Source organism: Falco punctatus, assembly GCF_963210335.1.
Source record: "Falco punctatus genome assembly, chromosome: 3".
NCBI lineage: Eukaryota > Metazoa > Chordata > Aves > Falconiformes > Falconidae > Falco > Falco punctatus.
The window spans coordinates 97,998,635-98,014,898 of NC_137582.1; the positions used below are offsets into that span (position 1 = coordinate 97,998,635).

General features: G+C 41.7%; 1 protein-coding gene across 3 annotated transcripts in view; it reads right to left on the bottom strand.

Moving 5' to 3' along the window:
• JARID2 (jumonji and AT-rich interaction domain containing 2) overlaps positions 1 to 16,264 on the bottom strand; it is a 225,032-nt gene that overhangs the window by 38,844 nt on the left and 169,924 nt on the right. For all 3 annotated transcript variants that reach the window (XM_080381719.1, XM_080381721.1, XM_080381720.1), the window contains 2 exons: positions 10,399 to 10,575; positions 929 to 1,161 (listed from right to left, as the gene is read on the bottom strand). In XM_080381719.1, the coding sequence (XP_080237845.1) occupies positions 929 to 1,161; positions 10,399 to 10,575 (410 nt within the window). The remainder of the gene's footprint in view (positions 1 to 928; positions 1,162 to 10,398; positions 10,576 to 16,264) is intronic.

Here is a 16,264-nt window from a genome sequence, read left to right on the forward strand (position 1 = left end):
AGGGCTCAAGGTGCGGCCTCACCAGTGCCCAGCACAGGGGACGGGCACTGCCCGGGTCCTGCTGGCCACACTATTGCTGACACCAGCCAGGGTGCTGCTGGCCCCCTTGGCCACCTGGGCACGCTGGGGGCTCATGCCCAGCCACCTGCTGACCGGCCCCCCCCAGGCCCTTCCCCGCCGGGCAGTTCCCAGCCCCCTGCCCCCAGCCCGCAGCGCTGCGGGGGGTGGGTGTCACCCGGGTATGGGACCCGGCACGGAGCCGTGTTGAACCTCCTACGAGTGGCCTCGGCCCATCGGCCCAGCCTGCCCAGACCCCCCTGCAGAGCCTCCTGCCCCCCAGCCCATCAACACTCCCCCCAGCTTGGTGCCGCCTCCAGCTTACTGAGGGAGCGCTCGATCCCCTCGTCCAGGTCATTGATGGAGACATTAACCAGGCCTGGCCCCAGCGCTGAGCAGGACTCTGAGCTTTGTGTTGCTCACCGGAATGTAATGTCAGCTTCTCTACAGTGCCAGTGAGCCTCTAAGACAACCTGGGCACACCAGCCATACACAAAATTTGTTCATTCTTCCATGTGCTGCTCACCTTGCACCGTCAGCTGAGAGGCCAACAAGAGTGCCCGTCAGAAAGTTTTAATAAATAGCGATGTGAACCTCACTCTTTCATATGTATATGCTGGGTAACATAAAAACAGGATTGTAAAGCATGCTTTATCATACCGACTTCCCGTATGTATCAGTTTTCTTTTTTCCTTCTTTTTCTCTCTCTTTCACTGAAAATTAACTCTCTGCTGTTTCCTTTCAAGGAAACTTTCAAGTCTCTGCTTTAGAGGACTGCCACGTTCAGTCTATGCCAGGCAGTGAAAAAATGGAGCTGGCACCTTAAAAGTCTGCGTTTCCCATGTGTCCACAGTTAAGTACAATTCCTTACCTGTTTCCTTAAGTCCTGAGCCGATCTATGAAGAGTGTGGTGGTTGCTGTTAGCGGTGAGCCCTTTCGTAGAGGAGCCAGTGTTTGCAGTAGGATGGTGATTAGCAGCAGCCTGGTCTTTTCGGCTCTCAGCCTTATGTTCGCTGTTCCTCTCCTTCCCTGGTGTGGCCTCTTTGCTTTTGTGTTTCTGAGCAGGTTCTTTCTCCTTCGATGATTTGCTGGACCCATTGAAAACTGAGAAGAGAGAAAACCAGACTATTAAGGAAAAAAAGAAAAGAAAAAAAAAAATCATACTAGACCAACCTCTTAATTCAAAACAACCCAAACTTTCTCTGCTGTCAGTGTTGGGTATTCAGTGAGTGTCTTCTTACATCTAAAGTAAAATCAATACAGAAATAGAAGCGCTGCTTTGCATATTTCTTTACATGAACAGATTTACTAAAGTATTTCCTTTGCTTGTTAACACACATTATCTTCAATATCCAAATTTAAACATACAAGGTATATTACTGTTTTGATTGACCTAAATTTAGACTTATCAGTTTGATTTTTGTTTATGACAGTTTTAATTAATTTTTTGCTGTTGCAGCAAGGGAATTCTAAACATAACCTAAACAGAAAAGGGATTTATTTTTACATTAAAAGCAAAAGAAAGGAAATGTTCCATGAAAAAGCATGTTTTGTTTTCATCAGTATCCAAACTGCTGAACCAAACCGACAGCAGTTTGCCTGTAGCAGACGAGATGCAAATAGAAAAAGGTACTTCTGCGAAGAAAGGAAAATAATAAAATCATTTTGGAATATGTCATATGCAGTAATGCTGGGACCTACAGTAAGCACCCTAGCCTTCTGCTGAAGTGAAGGGGTAAGAAAGCACAGAACAGAAACCACGTTTTTTGTACAGTATTATGCAAGCATATACAAGTCTATCTCAGCAAGTTCTGTTCCTGTGCCTCTGCTGAACTGAAGAACTGTCACTGTTCTTTTGTTGTCACGGAACATGAAAAGCTGAGGTTAAAAACAAACAAACACACATCACATTTCTCTATTTGTTTGTTAATCATAAATGTGAATTTATGTCAGTGCTGCCCCCTTTTCAGTGAAGCACTTGGCAGAGGTCCCCAGGGCTTGTGATCCAACACCCACAACACCAAGTGCCCTCCTGCCTTCTCTGCTCATCTGCTCTTGGGTTTTACCCCTGCCTTTTTGGCCAGGGTTTAGGAAAGGACGTAAATAAGAAAATTCACCAATACTTCATAGCACATGTATCTAAAACCTATTTACTACACACAACACACAACATCTGTTTGGGAATATTAACTAGATGAATTAAATTACTGGTTTCTTGTGAAATGAAAGCCTTCTTTTCTCACTAAACATGATGTACATACCTTTTTATCTAAATTGTGAAGCTTAGTTGTCTCTATAGATGTCCTGTAGCATCACACTAGTAGCAGCAGTAATAGTAGTAATAATAAACAACCAACAATCCTGCTGGACAGAAAAGGGGCATCTAAACCGCTTTGGAGTAGACACCTACCTTCAAACCTCCCCAACCCGCTATCTACCTTCCCACCACACCTCTAAAAGCCAAAACTCCAGCACGCTATTGACAGATTTGTTATTCAGGTCACTTCTCATATTCAGTAGGTCCTAAGTGTTGAAGCAGATTATGTAAAAACAATTTTTAAAAAAATCACAATTGCTCTTCCTCCTCTCTTCCCTCTTGCATAAATTGAGTAAGAACGAGAGAAAAGCTGTCGGCAGCGAAGTCACTGCTAATTCCCCCGTGGCTCCGTCACTCCCGAGCTCAGGAGCAACTGGCGCTGCCCCAGCCCGCCAAGGATTTTTCCGTGATTTCAGTGAAAGTCGCATAACCTCCGTGTCTCATTTCCAGTGATGGAACCGATAATAATTGCCAACCCCTCTCAGGGAGTTCATGACAATACATTTATCCTCCTCTGTAAGGAGTTCTCACATCAGATGGAAGGCGCTATAGACACACAAAGAACGACTATTTATTTTTAATAAGACATAGCACAAACAACCAATGGCAGCTTCATTGATATGTATTTCATCACTGCAAGGGATATTTTCCTTTGGGGGGAACAAATTGCATATACTGATCTGCTCATATGGAAACATTAAGTCAGAGAGATGAGTTTTCTGTATTCAGTTGCCACCTTATAAACTGAAAATTACTAAAACAGAAAACACAGCCAAAAAGCCAAATTGTGCACTTTAATGGTTCACCAAAAAAAAACCCCACCACCACCAAACCCCAGCGAACATGAGACAAGGTATATTTTATATGCAACAGCTCATTAATTTTAAGTGTCGTGGGAACCCTGCCAGTTTTACCCTCTGAGTAATTATCTTTTGTCTTAATTTGTAAGATTCTTGAAAGGAGGAAGAGAGAAATGGGAGAGAAAAAAATCTTCAGTCTCACAGGAAAAGCTTAAAAAGCTTAAAGCCTGAAAACAATAAAAAGGGAGAGATGCAGATGCAAAACAGTCCTAGTCAAGCTGTCTCTAGTAGATGGTATCAGTTTCTAAAAAAATCAGTGTCTGTTTCTTCCAACACCTAGAATATTTTTATATCCAGCTAAATAGGTATAAAAACCTTTCTGCAGTAATAAGTTCTGCATAATTCATAAACATATTATGTGAACAAGTATCAAAACATTAACTTGATTAATTACAAAACATCATCACAAGCTAAGCATTTACAGGGGGGTTGGGGGCATGGAAATCCCCTGGACTATGATTTTGCCCCCACCTGAGTAAAAATGTAGAATTTATTGAGGCAATAAATAAGTTATTTGGTACAACACAGGATTAAACTCTGGCCCTAAGAGCTAGTAAGACAGTTCAGTAAAAAAAAGAAATGGCCAAAAAAGACCAAAAAACTCCCCAAAGAAATCTCATTGTTGAAGAGCAACTAAGACTGAAACACCCACTTCTGAGGATGGAAAATAACAAAAACCCTAAAACCCCAACAATAAAATGATTGCTGATTCTTTTGTGTTTTCCTGTGCAGTAAACTGCATTCTCCTTTGTGTCCGCCAGCTCTTCAGTATTTCTGAGGCATTCAGAAAAGCAAAAAAGGTGTACCTTATGCTTTACTATGCCCAGATATAGGTGCGCCCCAGCTACAATCTCCTATCCTAGAGATAATTCTGACACGCGCAATATCCAAAGTTCTGCTCCCAGGGTTTTTTTCCTCATGAAAGAGTAGTCAACAAAGGTTTCATCTCTAAAGCAATAATTTCATTAAAAAACCAGAAAGTCAGGAAAAAAGTTCAACCCACAAATAGTGAAAATCACATTATTTCAGGAAGAAATCTTTTGCAGTCCCAAATTATTATTATTATTTTACGCTACCTTAACAGCTCTGTATTTTCAGAACAGCTTTTAGTTAAAAGGTAAGAGCACTACTAACAAATAATTAGAAGTGCCAATAAATTATCAGACACTTCAAATGAAGTAAACTGATATCCTTTTATCCATACCTATCTGAATGCTTGTGCTCAAAAAATGCTGTGTCCTCCAAAGCAATTATTATTATCATTAAGCTGAAACAATAAGAGTCCCAGGGTGAAATACTTGTGGGTCTTCTGGTTAGCAGTGATGATCAAATGCAAAGGAACTGAAGCACTATATTCAAAACTTGCAAGCACTGGAGGTTTTTAAACCACTGATATAATTTATGGCAGCAGAGCAAAACCTTATGGCAGGTGTGATCCCCACGGATGCATCACAGTGCTCCCTGCAACAGGGGAACTGGACCCTGGGCACCAATATTCACCCAACATCCCAGCCAGGGACTTTGGGTATCTCATTTGGAACTGTAATAAAGAATCCCTACACAAACCCACGCAAACTGTGCCAACTCTGTGTGTGCTAGGTGCAGCTATACTAATAGCTAAAAAAATTTTTGACCAAGTAAAGCCACAGATGGACTCAATTACTACCAATTAACTAAGCATTTACTACAGGAATTGACATTGCAGTGAGCGACCAACATTTATTGTGTTTTCAGCAATTTTCTAGAAGTATTCCAACAAATTAATTTGCATGCAAGTATTTTATAGGATACATCCAGCCAGCCATTCAGAAGCCAATTTATAGTATGTACAATAATCAGGCTTTCACTGTGTAAGCAGCAGAATTACTAGGCTGGGTTGAGCCAACTGCTGACTCCATGGGCAAAGCTTTCTCTCCCAAGCCCTCCTGGAGATTATTTCTGCACCAGATATGCTTTATACATAGGTAACAGGGGAGTCTGTTGCAGGGAGAGCACAGTACTGGTGTACGAACCCTTTTGCTTTATGCCAGCATCTGCAAGATGAAGGCATGGACCATACACAGAATCATAGAATCGTTTAGGTTATCAAGGACCTTTAGTATCATCAAGTCCAACTGTTAATCGAAGACGGCTCTTCACATCAGTATGTACACATATGCCGCGTGTTGCAGAGCTCGTGTCATGTAAAGCAACTGATTGTGCATTCATAAAACTATCCAAAACGAAGAGGGAAGATAAGAGTGAAAGGGAGAAGCTTTGTTTTTAGAAGGAGAAAAGGGAGCTTTGCCAATGCTGTGAACCCAAGCCAGCTATTCCAATGCAAACCTCATGTTGTTACATAGACCATGTTTGGGAAGAGATGTAATATTAAACAACTTTCTGGCATTAAATATCCATTACTGTACAAAAACATTCTTGCTCTGGCTTTAATTCAGTTTTAAGTCACTGTGAAAACATTTATGTGGCTCTCAAACTGCCTTAAAGGACCCAGGCAATAATTCTTTTCCCCTCTCAAAGGAACTAAAACAATGATCCACTTCCATAAACCAAAGTATTTTAATACTGCCGATTGTTTTCCTTAAGTGCTGGGTCTGTTCAGCCTTCTATAAACCATTTCCAGAGACAGAAGTTGTCTTCTGGAGCCCCCCAACACGATCTACCTACTCAGGGTCAGTGGCAAAGGTGTACTTCAGGAGAAACAGACACCACGACAACCTCTGAAGATGCGTGGTACCACTGCTCCCACACTTCTCCAGCCCTAACGCAACACTACGCAATTTGTCAGTGGACAACTCCACAACAAAATTTCCATCGCTGCATGCTAACAGAAGTCACACAGGATGACCATGGCAGATAACAACGAATTTCTTTTTGACACTATCAATAACACAGGTCAAAACCCTACGTGCACAGGAATACATTGGGCCACTGAGAGGAGCATTATTGGTATGTGACACCACACCACTGTTTGCAAAAATTCAATACCAAGTGTCTCGCCTTAGCACAAATTCATTACTCTCACCTAAACATTATGGCACAAACAACATCAAAAGGGTCACTGGCTAAGCAGCAAGTCCATACAAGAAGTGTCTATCTGTTATCACGAGTCTCTCACCAGGATAACAATTCAATTTTTTCGAGCAACTTCCAGCTCCCCCATTCTTCTCCACAGGTCATACATCCAGCTACTGAAAATCCGCAAATCGCCAAATGTGTTGTGCCTGATTTGCATATTTAAATATGTAAATTGCTGCAAAACGGGTAATTTTCATGTTACATATTTTTGCAGAAAAATTAAATGTGCAAAAATGTTTATTGCAACAATTACTGGTTCCATGGTATTTCAACAAAAGGCTGTAAATCATCAAAATAATTGCCTACCCATTAACTATTGTAGCACTCTGCCTGAAATTTTCTCATTCTGTATTTTAGCTGGATGCAAAAAATATTTTTCTTCTAAATGTTTACCTCTTCAGGATTAATTTCACTAAAAAAGATGCATGAGCCTAAGACTCTGTCTTATGTACCCACTCACAAATATCACATTTAGTTAAAACCAAAACTAAATAAAGAATTGCAACCACAAATTAGAATTTTCTCAACACACTCAAACAGTAAGGTATGTAAAAGATATGCCATTTAAGTCCAAGATATACAAACACTGTACTGAACTGTATCCTGAAATAAGAAAAAAACCTCTGTCTACGATCTCTTCCTGCATCATCTTTGTTATTACACATGTAAGGGAATTACTCTGCTAAATTATCCATTGCAAATTGAGAAGCGAAACACTCTTCTGTATTTCTGGTAAGCAAGGAAGACAGCACTAACGCAGAGGGTAGTATTTCTTCCAGCAATGCCTGCTTACTATGCACTACTGCCAGATTTGTTTTGAAATTTGAGCCCCAAGAAAAAAGGCATCTATACAAATTTCTCCCCTGCTCATTTCAGCCAGAAGGCATGCACAACAGTTTTAGCTGACCACGGTAACAAAACACAGCACAGGCCAGTAACCATTTCTGACCCACTGCGTTTTCTGACACGCGAGAGCCGGTTTGCTTCAGCTAAGGGAACAAGACTCTCCTTCACGAAGAAGTCTGGTTACAAATAAGAATGGCTAACTCTGCTTTCCTAAATGTCAATCAGAACTTAATTGTCCGTCTCAGGCATCTGAAGACCAACATGACACTGCCAGGTATGCTGGCCCAGATGCGCACTCCTCTCCACCTTTGAACTGCTGGGCTGGCGTGAGAAATACCTAATTCTGCAACCATCCTTCTGAAGGAAATTAGCCAACCATTATTAGAGGAACCGTAGCCTCCTGCATGCAATTTCAAAGTTGTCTACGCAACTGTATCCGTGCACATCCCTCCGAGGCTCCTCCCGAGGCCCTTTTCCAGTCCACAAGCCCTTTCAAGTCGAGGAACGCCTATCCTCTTTTGCTCTCCTGATGGGACCGATAACCCAACAACTCCCTAACTGCATCTTCCAGGTTCTGATCCCAGCCTGCCTAACAAAACACTTGGCACCTGCAAACATTTCCTTCAAGAGCCTGCAAAGAAAACCTTCCATTGTGCCACAGAATGAAATCAAAGTAGGACTTACTTAGTTGTGAGGAATTCAAAGAATTACTTTTAAAGAAACAGAGACCTAAGCCTACCCTCTTACCTACAACTTGGAATTTCCTCCCAGCAGCGGGGAGATGTAATTTAGACTCGGTACCTCCCTGGAAAGACTTGCTAAATATCCCTTTTCCACAGTCCCATGAATGTGGGGAATAAACACTTCTCCTGCCAAACATTTTACTTTGCTCTCTAACAGCTGTATATGTGATCAGAAGTCCTAAGAAATGAGGATGCAAAGGCACAGGTAACAATCCGATGCTTTAAATATATCTATGTAAGCGGGAAGGTTGGAAGGCAACAAGTCAGTTGAGCTAATTACTTCAATTCATGCAGCAAGCTATGCCACGTGTTATACATGCTTCTTATTCATACTCAGGCATTCTCCATTGAGTTAGCTGTCCAAAAGGTGGCTCAACAGGCCAGGTTATAATAAATAGTTTGGTGTGCAACCCTAATAATGTCCCATAATGGCGTCAGAAGAGGATATTGACAAATGACTTTGCCCAGGAAAGTTGTTCTGGCCCCATTTAATACAAAGCAATCATCTGACACTGTCTAATGACATTAATCAAGCTCTGAACCTTTGTTGTTCTATGTCATAGCAAATGCTTAGCATTTTCAGGTCCAAAGTGCTTGACTACACATTGTATATTAAAAACAAAAGACTTTAATTCATTAAAAATAGACTCTCACGCTAGATTAAGTTCATTTGCTGCACCCGTCCCTGGTCTGCCTTTGTGTGTGGTCTCATTTAAAACAGACACACATGAACCAGAACCTACTTTATTCACAGGAAACAAAAATACAATTGGCTGTCAACCAAAATAACAGACACTGAAAAATGGGAATACCCCTGGGTAAGGAAATTTTAATTAAAAAAAAAAAAAAAAAAAAAAGGGGGGGGGGGGGAGGGGAGAAAAATTAAAAAATGACAATGACGAAGAAGCAGCAGCTGCGTTCTCTGGGAATTCCTGTTTCATCACCTTTGTCAAAACATCTCACATTGTCTCCTATGTATTTTATAAAGGTCTCTTGCAGATCTATTAAAGCAGCAGCTTCATTTATGTTCACTCTGATCTATATTGATAAAGATTATGAAGCCATTAGATGGCTCATTAAGTTTGCCTTTACTTACCCCCAATTAAGATTTCAGGTGTCTCTGGTTTTGAGCTAATTTCAAAGTGGCTGCCATCTGGGACATTCTCAAGGAACACGATCAGATCCTTTTGTAATGATATATCACATTTAAAACACTAAGGCAGCAGCTCTGTTACACGCACTCTCATTTTCCATATGTAGAGTTTTGTGCCTGTTATTTGGGGGGTTTTATTTAGAAATCAATCTAAAGTGCCAAGTTTTGATCCATGGCTCTTATAGGATTAAAACTCTTGCTCATAGCTGACAGCTGAAATGCTATTAGGCCTAACGTCCCCTTGTACTTCTCCACAAACGGTTCACAAAAAGAGAATTTTTGAGCTTTGGTGGGCAATAAAAACCAGATTCAGATGTAGTCATGAAAAATAATTTTGGTATGTGTAACAAGGGTGTTCTTTATAGAAAACTCCCTTTTGAAAAGCAGAGATGAGGACTAGCACAATGAAGTAATTGGGATCTACTAATCTCTTCTTCAGAGCAGAGTAGCACAAAAGGAGAGGAAAAAAAAGCAGGCAGAGGTTACAACTCAAAAAGTGTGCTGTAGAGGGACCTTCCTCTCAGTCCTTCTACTAAGAGGAGGAGAGCTGAATGGCAGTCACCAGAAGGAAGGTAAACTAAAACTTAAGAAGGGAACAGAGAGCACAGGCTCCATTTTGAAATTCTGTCAGGCAGAGAAGGCACAAAGTTGTTAGGATACAAGAGCTCTTGCTGGAGAGAGAATCAGATCACACAGGACTTTGACAGTGGAGCATTATAGCAGCCTCAGAAAATTTTCAGTGTGGCTTTTAGGTCTTCCATTCTACACTAGATGACGTTGCAATATATATGGATCCATCCATCAAGACATGGCATAAGGACTTCATGACAGAAATACTGTGTAAGGAATGCAGCTTGTGTTGATTTGCAAAGAAATAACTGACTTGGAAAAGCTTCTTCCAGAAAATCCTTCAATCAACAACATGAATGCAGTTATCTTAACCTACTGCAATTGTGGTATCAATATTGCATGTGAGAAATTAAGTGTTGCCCCTGTCACGCATTTTGATAACTTATGAATGCTCATATTTAACTTTGATAAAATAAAATCATTCTAGATTTAAGCAAGTCTCAAAAATGCCAGAGAGAGAGTGACTCTGTGTGCCTATACATATTTATGTGTGTGTAATTCCAGCCCTGCAGTTACAGTTCTGCCACAGACGGACTTCAGATTGTCAGGAGAAACAGGTTAAAACAGAAGATGCTAACACTACATCTTGATCCATTTTCCCATTATGGCCTGTATCCTTTTTCCCTCAGATCCAGAAGGACGGACAAGAATTAAGCACATTCAGCTCACAGATTCTTTACTAGGCAGTACAGGAGAACATCACTACTTAGGACCTACCTTGCCCATTTGGTACATGTTTATGTGTTTTTCCTTTCCTGGGGGTTGACTGGCATGATGATGAAGCATTGTTTGTGGCTGTTTTTGCATCCTCTGTCTCCTCCTCCTCCTCTTCTTCATCCTCATCATCCTGAGAGCTTCCAAAATATACCATGTTGCTGGGCAGGGCTGGAGAACCTGATCATTATAAAAAAAATGGCTCATTAGCATCGTTACATTCACTTACTGCACTAACCATACTGATCATAACCTACTTTAGTGTTATGCATAGCAAGGAAGAGGGGGACTCGGAGATGGAAGGTCACACTAGTGCATGACTAACTGGAGGGGGTTTATTTATTAATTTTTACCAACAGGATACATATGTGCTTGAAAAGCAGAGTTTCCCCGTGCCCCAAGCACATTCTATTCATACTTTAGACAATCAGTCTTGCTACAAGCCCTAATGAATAGCTTTGTGTATTCAGAAAAAAACTAATGCACGTGCTTAATTTCAAATGCGTGCCTAAGTGCCTTACGGAAGTCTTAATGCACAAACTAGAAGCTTACAGCTTTCACCAAACAGAAGAAAAAAAAGAGAATTTACAAATCAGCCTGCACCCCAGCAATATTTTTAGGTTATTATTGTACTAAAATACTAGTATTTAAACTTCACAATGCTTTGCAGACCTCAACAATATTGTACATGATGTTTCTCAGTATTCTGGTTCAGTTTTAAACAAAGAGAAAAAACGAGACATCGGGATGTTTAAATTTGCCTAGGAGGTCCCTGGCAAAGGACAGAAAAGAGTAAAGGAGTCCTGACTCCCCATGTGCTCCTCTTAAGGATGTTGCTTCTCATCTCTTGTTTACTTCTCATGATGCTCCCCCTAACCTGCCTTGTTTGCACACGGGTAAGGCACAACATGCAATTAAGTGAGAGAGAAGTGAGGATTCACAGGCTTAACAACAATATAGGACTGGAATTTAAATGTGACTCTTGCACAACATTTCTTTTATGTGTGTCAAGCAACAGTGTACAGGTTTCCTTGCACTGCATCAGGACACATGACGTGACTGTAGCAACCTAAATAACTATTTTTAGATGTACAAATACTGCTGACAACTAATGGCCACTTTCCTTTATGCCCGATATTAGCCTCTACTTCAAAATGAGTCTTCTGTCTATCCCCTGGAGGGACAGGTGCCCTAGGAGCCCTCTACTTTTCTCAGAAAGGTTTTTCTGGGTGAAGAAAGGGAAAAACAGAAAGTCAATAGAAGTGCAGAAAGGGGGCTCATCACTTCAATTCTTTCCCTGTAGCTAAATAAAACAAAGGACAAAGAGAGCTGGGCTACAGACCAGCAACACAAGGTAGTGGCTATTTGGCTGATGCTTCCTTAGGAAACACTTCTGGCTTCTAGCTCCTCAGAACAGCAATTCCCTGGTTTGGTTGGTTTTGAGCTGTTGGTGTTGCCATTGCCAACAACTAACGAAAGGTTGTTTGTGGGTTGTGTATTCTCTACTCCCATGTGGTTTGTACAAAACACTCTTAACTACAAAAATTAAATTCTAATGAATGGATAGCTAAATAGGGCACAAAACCAGGGATAGGCTGTTCCTGCAATGAACCAACCTTTCCTTTGCATACTGGTTTGGGTTGGGATGTTTGTTCATAGTAGTTTGTAGAGGGCTATGTTTTGGGTTTGTGACCAAACCAGCAGTGGTAACACAGGGATGTGTTAGTTACTGCTGAGCAGTGCTTGCACAGCATCAAGGCTTGCCCCACACACACCTTGTTTCTCACACTGCCCCACCAGCCAGCAGGCTGGGGGAGGGGGGGCAGAGGTTGGGAGGGGACGCAGCCAGGACAGCTGACCCCCACGGACCAAAGGGGTGTCCCAGACCACACGGCACCGTGCTCAGCAATAAAAGCTGGAGAAAGGAGGAGAGAGGAAGGGACTTTTGGAGTTACAGTACTGTTAGGCATGATGAAGCCCTGCTTTCCTGGAGATGGCTGAATGCCTGTCTGCCAGTGGGAAGTACTGAATGGATTCCTTATTCTGCTTTCCTTGCACTCAAAGCTTTTGCATTACATATTAAACTGTTTTTCTTTACCTCATGAGTTTTTATCCCATGAGTTTTCTTAATTTTCTTACTTTCAATTCTCTCCTCCATCCCGCTAGGGGGAAGCAAGCGAGCTGCCGTGTGGGGCTCAGCTCCCACCTGTAAAGACCTTTGCTCTTGGTCTCTTTAATGGCCCCTTGGGGACTACGGCTGCCTTGGGGAGAAGCAGAGAGAAACCCCACCGCACCCCGTGCTGTGCATCGGTGGTAGGCTTGGGACAGCCAGGGAAAACTCTGCACCTAGGGCATGGCGATTCTGCCCCCTGAAATAACATACTTAACAATCCATCCAGCTTAGACGTAAATGTATGGACATATGGTTATCCTAGGGGGAACGCCTTTTGCATGCCACAACTTTCACATTTATATAGACTAATGATCAAATTAAGACTGCTGACACATTTCACGGCATGAGAGCTGTAGCAACTTATAGAAACAAAAACCTTCGCATTTTTATGCAAGCCCAGAACTTTTTGGCACACTCTAGGCAATCAACCATAGTAGGTAAGAGGTGCTGAGAGGCACATTAATTCTTCTGCTTGGAGGGGAGCTTTAAGTCTCAACAGCAACTAACTAGAAGATTCCAAAACAGTTAGTCTACAACAGTGCTGCCTGAAAAATAAGATATTTTTTTTTTACATCTAGATACCCAAGTCTGTGGTATGGATTCAGAAGTTATTAGCTCTGCAAGACTGTATTGTGCAACAGTTCTAATCAGGATCCAAAGTCTGGCACCATCACGGCATTAACGCATTGACAAATGATAGCAGTAAAAGAAACTTACTGTTAGGAACCCTCAAAATTAGATTCAAACACAGACTGAAATCTCTCTATTATAATAGAAACAGTCAGAAATTTTATCCTTCTGAGACACTACAATAGGAGACCAGATAGAGCGTCTATTCTCTAAGCCTCATCTTCCCTAGAGTTCCATATCCCTGAGCCTTTTTGTCAGCTGCTTTCAACAGCAACCACCAAAAAAAAGGATCATCTGCGACGCAAATGTTATTACAACAGCAATCTTACTTTTCTTTTCTTTTTTTGTATGCACAGAATAAAATACAATACTGTGTCCTTCTGCTTAGAAAGGAAGGAGGGTCCAACCCAAGTGTGACAGCAGACAGAAACTTCACCTAACTCTTGGTATTCAACTGTTGTAATCTCAGTGCATAAATCTTTGGCCAGAATGACATTTTTTAATTCTTTCCAATCGAGGACTGTGAACAACAACGGTTAAACTGCATTCCTGGGACAGCTGGGACTGTTTGGGAAGTACATTTCCAGAAAAATTAGACTAGCAACATCCAATAACACAGGAGAGTCCTGCTAGCCCTCACTTTACTGATCTAAGTGCTCTGCAATATGAGACCTTGGAGAAAACCTAGTGTTCAGGCTGGGTTGCCACCCCTCCTCCTGCTCCCCAGCTTTTCCTACATATTAAAGTTGACTTACAAAACAGAAAGGAAAGAAAAAAAAAAAGGCTGAACTCAAACATTTTCATTCTATTTAAGCACTGCTATGGATGAAGGACACTGAAAGAAATATAAAAGCTTTGAGTTTTCTTGCTTACTTTTTATATTAGAACTATTTTAATCATCATCTTTTATAGTAAGATTTCCATTCTGGAATAGCCTGAAGTACCGAGAATTTGTTCACACCTATGGGTTGAGCTGATTAAAACCCTTTTCACTTTAAGCCTAGGTAGCTAAACATGTCCAAAAGGCTGAGAAAACAGTAGTTTAAAATACTGGAACAGGCTACTCAGACTCCTGATACTGCAAATTCCCTTTACGAGCAAACTGAAGGGAAGACAAGCCTTTAAGTACACTGTGATTTCATTTGAGCTGAAAGAGTAACATGTTGATTATACAACACCTGATGTGCTAAGTGTGAGCAGCTGACGTGCGCTGGTGGTGGTTTACACCAAGCAAAGAGCCAAGAGAACACCCTAAAACTCCTCCTACTGAAATAAAACTCCAGACTCCTCCTGACTGAAGAACTAATGAAGCTCATACATGTGAAGCTGCAGCGGTAAAAGTGGAAGCTAGGCGATCACTCACCTTCTTTATCATAATACAGACTCCTGTCCTAAATATCCCTCATCGCCTCCGAGACCAGACAGGGATGTGCACATGATGATGTAGCCTACCTCTACAAGGGACCCCAAAACTGCTGATTTATATAAAAAATACTAAGTAGTGCTATTGTAGCCATGAATGTCTAAGACCATTGAAGATGTGGAGAAGAATGTGTGCTCAAGAGCTGGTTTGTTTCTTCTAGGTATAGCAATTGGTCTAACAAAATATATTGCCCTTCCTCATAAATCTGGACTGTCTTCATCTCAAGTTAACAACATGGTAGTTTTCCTTACAGATTTCACTGAGACTTGCTGCTCTCAGGTTTCTCCATGTGTAACAGGTATTCATCATGAAAATGATGTATGACAGCAAGATGATAAAAACCCTCAAAATTGGCATGAGAATAAAGAATACTGCAGGTTCACCAGACATAACATGCATACACGTTCACAGAACATACAGCTGCAGATGCTTGCTTGATTTTTATTTTTCAACACACTATTCCTGCACATTTTTGTCTGCCTGGACACACTCAGCAACATAAACCCACGGGGCAGCTATGCCAGTTCATTCTTGCATGTATTTTGCTAGCCAGACAAGAGTAAGGATGCGCAATCATCCCTCCTCTTCCTCTTGCCTTCCCCCAGCACCAGGGCATGATTCTCAAAGCCTGCCCAGGGCAACTGAAAGAGTAACATTAGAATTTAATTAATAAACAACACCAAAAGAGAAGAGCTGCAATGCGATAGAGGGCAACATCTGTGCCTGGGAGGTGGTGCATGCCAGGTCTCAGCACTCTGGGTATGCAATTCCCCTCTTCCTTGCTTTCTATCCCCAAGAAAACAGCAGAAAAATCGGTGAGACAGTTACGAGAGCCTGTGGCTGTATTGGATTTTGCAAGTCTCCTGTGCTGGGAGCCCCCAGGTTGTGCAAGCAGCTGCTACCATGGGCACTGCAGCGGATGAAGGGGAAGAGCAGGGGTCCAGCCCTCCAGCACCCAGGGAAGGTGTGTGAGCAGCCCTCCACATTGAGACACCCACCCTGCTGCCCACCCCATCAGCAGGTGCCTGAAAAACCCACTCACTCAGCAAATGTGATGGTAATCTAGAAAATAAAATTTGACTTCCCACCACTTATGTAGAAGACATTTCATACAAGGAACCAGCTAGACTGTCTGTGGCTGCATGGACATTTTTCTTGGCATCATAAATGGTCTACAGAGTATCTGCCTCCATCTGGCCTCTTGTTCTTATTCCTGTGCCACCACCTTGACTGTGGCAGTATAATATTTTGTGGGGCCATGTGGTGAATCAGATCAGGGAACTGATTCAGATTAAAATCCCAGACTAAGGAAATTAAAGTCCACTAATAAATGCTGTAACCGTAATGCAATGTTACAAGTTCTCAAGTAAAGATTTGGAAAATTTCTATGCACACTTTTTCTTATTGAATATGTAGCTTAATATATCACTTTATGTTATTAAACAAAACATGAGACACAGTATGTTTCCAGTATCATGTAGAAGCTGCACATTTTACATTCTGTCCTGATGATGTCTAGGCACATACTTCCTAAATGCTCCCCCTCCCCAAGACAGTCAATTTGTTTTGCATCAATGTTTGTACAAAAGCACATGCCATCACCAGAGAACTGGATGAGGCAATCGCAACACATGGGAAAGGAA